Genomic DNA, 7,986 nt, shown 5'->3' with positions numbered 1-7,986 from the left:
GGAGTATAGAATAACATCACATGAGGCTGACACCCCAGGACAGTAGATACGAGGGCCAGGGGATTGCCTCATATATGGAATACTGCTTCATGAGCAGAGGGGAGAAGGCAGATGAAATAGAGATGGGATCACTAAGAAAATGATGGCTGGAGGAACCAGTTGGGATGGGAGATGCATGCCAAAAATAGATAATGGACCAAACATGATGACCTCTCAGTGTCTGTGTTGCAAGCTTTAATGACCAAAAGTAGAAGGAGAGTACTCGGAATATTGTCTGCCATAGAGGTTCGGCGACGGTGGGAAAGGGGGGTATACCAGGGATATTTGTGGTGGGGTATGTGCACTGGTGGAGGGATGGGTTTTTGATCATTGTGAAATTGTAACCCAAACATGAAAGTTTGTAACTATCTCATGGTGATTCAATAAAATTTAAAAAATTTAAAAAAATATTTCACTGTATCTCTCTGCTGGACTGGAGAGATAGCACAGTGGGTAGAGCATTTGCGTTGCATGGGGCCAACCTACGTTCCATTCCTCCATCCCTCTGGAGAGCCTGGAAAGGGACCGAGAGTATGTTGCCTGCACAGCAGAGCCTGGCAAACTCCCCATGTCGAATTCGATATGCCCAAAACAGTAACAACTCACAATGGTCTCACAATGGAGATATTTGTGGCTCCCATTCGAGGAAATCAATGAGCAATGGGATGACAATAATACAGTATGTACTACAATTTTGCTTGGTAAAGTGGCCAAGAATGTAATGATAAAATCACAACAGAAATGTTGACAATATACTTCTGTTTTAGAGATTAACTTTTAAGGTAGTGGTTTCAAAGGTGGGTTACTTAGATAATAGTACAGTAAAAATGAAGGCTTCATAAATTGAAATTTGAAATTGATAAATCATGTTTCACTACTTTTGAGTAATAAATAAATAAATAGTATTTCATCTTCGTGAAATTGGTGTGGCCAATAAAGCTATTAATGGGAGGATGAAATACCATAGGCAATTCATCTCCTTTATTTTCTTGCACTGTATCTTCTTTTCTAGACATATATTCTATGCCTCTCTCTCTTTACACAAATATGAATCTTAGACTGACTTTGGATCATCGATTTCAGAAATGATGCAAGGACCATGGAATAGTACATTGAAAACACATGTATAATTTATAATATTTTAGGAATATTGTGAATTATTTGAAAGGATCAAGTGATACAAGAAATGTGTAGGATATTTAATGTAACTAGCTAAGTCTGGAAATTGTGGTACACCAGTCAAAATGTAGCTTAATTGGAAGCAGTATCAAATTTATATTCAGATGTGATTTATACATTGGTGATGGTCTTCTATGTGGAATTCAGACCCCTTGTATTACTGATTTTGTTTCCTAGTGTAGAGAAATTTCATGTAAAAAAAACAGAATTTTCTTTATTTGTAGGAAGTCATTAATTCCCAGTATGGGGGAGGGAGGAGTCTCTAAAATGAATTTGGGTGTTCATTTGATGATATTTGCATGTCCAAGCATACCAAATATTTGACTTTGAAGGTGGTTTTATATTCAATGAACTATTTTAGAAATTGAAACTAAGATTTGGAAAAATTTGACTAGTATGCGTTTTGTTTCCTTACTCTGTTGGTACATAGCATATTATTTTTGAACAACTCTTTACCGCAAATACCTATGAAATTCCTTCTATGAACATATGAGTATTACAGAGAAAACTTGCATTTCAGTTCACTTATCATGAAGATTCTCTACAATGGACAACTACGTAATGTTACATGGTAGCTTACTACCCTCTGATTTGTATAATTTCCTTGGCATGTTCTTTTTCCTGAGACAAGTTTCTAACGATACAAGATTATCACAATTATAAAAATGTCAGACCTCATGGGCTGGAGCAATAGTACAGCGGGGTAGGCTGTTTGCCTTGCACATGGCTGATCCGGGTTTGATTCCCAGCATCTGATATGGTTCCTCAGCACCTCCAGGAGTAATTCCTGAGTGCAGAGCCAGGAGTAACCCCTGTTTATTGCCAGGTGTGATCCAAAAAGGAAAAAAAAAAGTCAGACCTTAAAAGAATCTGATTTTATTTGTCATCTCTTGCTCTATAATTCTGTTTTAATGCTAACATCCAAATAAAATTGTTGATTATATACTACCAAACATTATCAAATGTCATTATCTCCCTCAAGGTGCAGTTGAATGAATTAGCTGAATATATATGTGCTGTAACCCTTCAATAAGCTCACTTTTCACAGACAACCACATTGTTTAAAGCTCGTTTTACCATAAAAAATTTCCTATTAATATTAGTGGGATTTCCAAAGGATTTCATGATAGAATCAAGTGACCTAATGGCATAGGAAAGTAAAGCTATAGTTGGCATTTCTCCCTCCTTTTGCAATTCAAGTTGCTGCTTATTCATGCTCCATGCCAACTAAGCTCTAACTCCTCCATTCAGAGAAAAGTTCATTCTTAGGATAGTGTGTTTTCCCATGGAAGTCAAGGAGTCTGTTGAATGATTTAAATGATAGGATGAAATGACCCCATCTTTATTACGAGAAAGGCAGAAGTTAGAGCTACGTTCTCCTGTTGCAGCTTAAGGAGCTGTGTCAAAATGCCAAGCACCTAAGCTCTAGCTTACTCCTTCTCTGAGAATCCTAAGTTCTTTGCAAAGTGTTTTCCCCAGTGCTTTCAATGGGAATTTTGGTGGACTGCAATGATCACAGAATAACTGGTTTCTATTGGATAGCAAACAAAACAAAACAAGACAAAACAAAACAAAAACTAAACAAAAAACCCCAAACAAACAAACAAAAAAAGAAAAACATAAGTTAGAAGGTCTTCCTTAGTTATTAAAAAGGAAGTGCATATGAAAGTAACATGCCTAAGCTCTAGCTCAATCTTTCTTAGAAGAATCCATTCAGGAGAGTCATTTCTCCATGTGGTGGCAACGCTCTACCTCATTATTTCTTAGGCCAAGTGCGTCTTCCTGTTAATTCCTAAGGGAGTTTCCATAAATTTCAATGAATAAAACAAGCACCTCTTATTTGAAAATAAAATAAGGCAGAAATTAGTTTGTGTCACTATTAGATGATGTTCTACATCCTCCAAATAACAGTAGTTATGCTAAGTTCTAGATTAGTTTTCCTTAAAACAATGTTTGTTTATGAAAATGCATTATCCATAGATTTCAGTAGGAGTTTCCATGGATACTGAAAGGAACAAGTGGCCTTAGGCTTTATTTAGTTACTTATCTCTTTATTTTCATTTTATTTTGTTATCAATGCACTATGCTTTACAAAGTAATTTATTGTTGGGTTCTGGACGTACAATGTTCAGCACCCTTCCCACAACCAGTGTCAACTTCACTCACCAGGGTTTCCAGTTTCCTTTCCATACACCACCTCTCCCCTCAGCCTGTTCTCTTGACAGGGCCCTCTGAAAGTTCAGTTGTTAAAGCCTAGATCTCATAATTTCAATGCGGTTAACTCTGTGTTTTGGCTATTTACTACTGTTCCTGAATTCCCTGGACCCCTGTGCCCCGCCCCCTTGATTTCTCATCTCTCTCTCTTCCTCTTCCCTCCATTCTCTTTCCTTCTCCTGCCTATGCTCTGGGGCGAAGGGTGATCTGGCACAACCCACTTTTAAACCATGGTTTTACCATCACAGGTTGATTGTGAACATGTGGTGTAATATTACACACACACGATGGAATATTATATGCTGGAAGGAATGAAATCATGCAATTTGATGGAACAGTCATGGAACTGAGAGTTATACTGTGAAATGAAGCAAGTCAGAAGATGGATAAAAATAAGATGCTAGAACTCATAAGAGACCCTAGTTTTTAATCGAAAGAAGGCAAATATTTATGATTGTAACCAAAAGTGTAATTATAAATATTTTGCTAAATATACATGTGTTTTTTTCTATGTGTTTTTAAACATTAGACCCACTTCATTTCTTATTCCATTCTTGTTTTACAGGAGATGGGTGATAATCAAAATTTTCCAGCATCAATTTTTGACAAGTTTTCCCTGACTATATCACTTTGTCATGAATTGAATGTCCTGTAAGAGTGGGCTTTCTTTTTTTTTCTTTTTGAGCACTCTATTTTTCATAGTTGCTGTATAAAAATAAAAAGAAAAGGCGCGGGCGAGGGAAGGGACGCCTCACCGCACCGAGCCAGGCACAGGGCCTAGGGCAGCAGCTGTCTCTCCCGCCACCCGAGTTCGGTAGCCTCCGGCCGCTTCCCCCACCCCAGGAAGGTTGGTGGCGATGATGTGGCAGGGGAAGGAAGGAACGGAGCCATGATGGTTGGTCTCACTTGCAGTTTATTCCAATCTTCCCTCTATACACTCTCTCTCCTCTATACACTCCCGCCACTATACATACACTTTCCGCCCCCCTCACCTTCTCTGCTAACCCCTTTTATTGATCATGGCCCTTCCAAAGGGCGCAATACATTGACGTCACCAAAGACACCAAAAGATCTTACAGGAAGAACATTGAGTTGAGGCAACAAAATTCTTTGTATCTTCAAGCCATTAATCTGCCCCCCCCCCCCCCCCCCCCCCCCCCCCCCCCCCCCCCCCCGAAAGAAGATACAAAAACCAAAATGGAAGCCTTAATTGGGCTGAAAGCACTCGGATTTACATCCCAAAGACCAGGCTGGGCTGCAGCAAGAAATCTACATGTCAATTACAAACTAGACAGCACCTGAAATTTACATCCCAAAGACTAGGCTGGGCCAGAGACTGGAATCTACAATGTCAAGTCAAACCTGGCTAGCACCTAAGATCTGCGGGTCAAAGATCAGCTAGGTTTCTGTGACAAAAGGTTTCTGTGACAAAACTCCAGAAGGCAGCTGGAAAAGGGGAAATATTCCAACAGTTGCTGAGTTGAAATTAATTTGAAGAGCTGTGATTTACAGGAGTTGTAGGGAGCCATCTTACAGAGTCTGGCTCTTATCGTCTAGTCAAGCGGAGGCTGCTTGGGATTCCTATAATCTTATCATTTCACCATTTGTCTCACTAGCCAACGGCTATGCCTGATCAACATTCTACTACTGCTCCTATGGGGGTCCAAGCATGCATACCATCCCCCTCCCACCAAGAGGTATAAGTATTGTAACTGCTGTGAATAAACTCTCTCTCTCTCTCTCCTCCTCCTTCTGGCTCTGCGTCTCTCCATTCGGTTGCGTCCCCTCCTTAGGCCCACGAAAGGTCCTCCCTGCGGGACAGGATGATGCCCGCAGGGGGGACCCCACAAGGAGTAGTGATAGATGAATCACGTGCAGAACAAGTGTCTTGTTTCAATTATTTTTAGCCTATCAGTCTGCCTTTTTATAGCCATTTTGTTTATAACTTCGATATTGCTGATTCCATTGAGCTTAGTATTAGACCGCCATTTATTCTCTCATTTGCTTTAGAATCCTTTTTTCATTTCACAAATTAAGACCTTGTTCTTTGTTCTATTTTCCTGGAAAATCTCATTGCTTTTTAGAATGAGATTGCCATATAGATGTAAGTTCCTTAAGGAAGATAACTGAATTTAAAAATAGTTTGAAGTTTTCAGGGAAAGTATGAGGAATATTTTTTTTAAGTTTTGGGTCACACCGGCTATGCACAGGAGTTACTCCTGGCTCTGCACTCAGGAATTACTCCTGGCGGTTCTCAGGAGACCATTTGGGATGCTGGCATTCGAACCCAGGTTGGTCGAGTGCAAGGAAAATGCCCTGCCTGGTGTGCTGAGTTCTAGCCCCAGTAAGAGGAATATTAATGGTAATTTAAATGACACACCAAATGTCTTATTATTTTCACTTCACGACTCATTTATGGCATGTTGAACAGAACCGGTAGTGGGATTTCTTAAATTTTCATGCCTTCTTCTAAATCCTGGATTCATTTGTTTCTTTCATTGAACTGCATTGTAGCTACCATTAAAATCAATGGCAAATTACCCCTTTCTAACAAAGAAGGAACTCTCCTGATTTGGTGTATGGCTTTTATAATCAGTTTCTTGAACTATGCTTTCAGTCAGGATCTCCAAGAGTGTCTTATTAATTGATAAAACTGGAATGGCTTTCACTACAGTATATCGAAGTTCTCTTCAAAATATGCGGGCATACACACTTTCCAAGAAAAGCACTTTGCTCAAGATAATAATAAAAATGAGCTGGTACTTCTCTGCATACCAAGTTTATGTTATTCCCTGACCCATATTATATTGCAAGTCTCCAGCTCCATTGCTCAACGATTTCAGTGCAAAACAAAAGCAATCTGACATGTATAGCTTCCCATATGTTCCCATGAGCACTACCAGAGGTTTTTTTGAATGCAAATGTAGGATTGAATATGAGAAGTACGTGGTATGGCCCCAAAACACACATAGAAGTCTGAACAGAATGTGGGATGACAAATTATTATAAGACAATCTGGGGAATAATGGGAATAATGTATAATAAGACATAAAACTTTGATGTGTAATAAGAAGAAACACTTTACTTAATAATAAAATTCCTTACTTTACTTCAGTGCATAAGAACTCCCCCACTCACCATTTTTGTCAGAGCTGCTGTGACATCTTTGTTCCGAAAACTATATATTAATGGGTTTAGAACAGGTGTCAGTATAGTATAAAATACAGAGATCACCATGTCCTTCTCAGGTGTGTGATAGGATTTGGGAAGCATGTATGTGTACACAGCAGCCCCAAAGAACAGAGTAACCACAATCATATGAGAAGCACAAGTGGCAAAGGCCTTTTTCTGGCCTTCTGCTGAGTTCATCCTGTAGATGGTGAGAAGAATTAAATAATAAGAGATTGAAATTGCTGTTAGAGGTATAAGAAGCATGAGGACACAGCATATATACATAAGTGTCTCATAGAGGGTTGTGTCTGAACAAGAAAGCTTCATTAGAGCAGGGGCCTCACAGAAGAAATGTTGGATCTTCCGGGATCTGCAGAATGGGAATGTCATAGTGACAGGTGTGAGCAAGAACCCGTCCACCATTCCCAGAAACCAGCAGGTAGACACTAAAAGGAAGCACATTTTATGGCTCATGAGAATAGAATAATGGAGTGGATGGCAGATGGCCACATAACGATCATAGGCCATGGCTGCAAGAAGTAAATATTCTGAACCTACTAGTGTCAGATATAAGAACATCTGAATACCACACTCAGGAGGTGAAATAGTGTTTATACCTATGACTTGGTTCATGAGCATCTTGGGCACCGTGACTGAAATATACATGACATCCATGAGAGACAACTGGCTGATGAAAAAGTACATTGGCGTATGGAGATTGGTATCCCAGTGTATCAGAAGGATCAGAATGCTATTTCCAGACAAGGCCAGTAGGAAAACCACAAAAATGACGGCACAAAGAAGAGCTGGGTGATTTGATCGAGTGAAGAATCCCAATAGGATAAAATCTGCCCATCCAGTGTGGTTTGATCCCCAGCTTGTGTTGTCCATGAGTGTTGATCTATAATTCAATGAGAACTTTGGGATTAGTGTCTAACTTAAGAAATGTGATAACTAATAGCCAAAATATGGAAACAACCCGAGTACCCTAAAACTGATGACTGGTTAAAGAAACTTTGGTACATCTACACAATGGAATACTATGCAGTTGTTAGGAGATAAGAAGTCATGAAATTTGCCTATAAATGGATAGACATGGAGAGTATCATGCTAAGTGAAATGAGTCAGAAAGAGAGGGACAGACATAGAAGGACTGCACTCATTTGTGGAGTACAAAATGACATCACATGAGGCTGACACTCAAGAACAGTAGATCTAAGGGCCTGGGAGATTGCCCCATAGCTGAAGCCTGCTTCATGAGAAGAGGGGAGAAGGGAGATGGAATAGAGAAGGGTTCATTAAAAATGATGACTGGAGGAACCAGTTGGCATGGGAGATGCGTGCTGAAAGTAGATAATGGAACAATGATGACCTCTCAGTGTC

At 39.7% G+C, this 7,986-nt stretch overlaps 1 protein-coding gene across 1 annotated transcript; it reads right to left on the bottom strand.

Moving 5' to 3' along the window:
* Positions 1 to 6,543: 6,543 nt before the first annotated feature.
* LOC129405853 (olfactory receptor 2T5-like) lies at positions 6,544 to 7,494 on the bottom strand. The gene has a single exon (XM_055143534.1). The coding sequence runs from the start codon at positions 7,492 to 7,494 to the stop codon at positions 6,544 to 6,546; it is 951 nt and encodes a 316-aa protein (XP_054999509.1).
* Positions 7,495 to 7,986: the final 492 nt, after the last annotated feature.

Source organism: Sorex araneus, chromosome 6 (genome assembly GCF_027595985.1).
Source record: "Sorex araneus isolate mSorAra2 chromosome 6, mSorAra2.pri, whole genome shotgun sequence".
In the NCBI taxonomy this organism is placed as follows: Eukaryota; Metazoa; Chordata; class Mammalia; order Eulipotyphla; family Soricidae; genus Sorex; species Sorex araneus.
The sequence above is the reverse complement of the archived record's forward strand: the minus strand, read 5'-3'. Positions and strand labels throughout refer to the sequence as shown.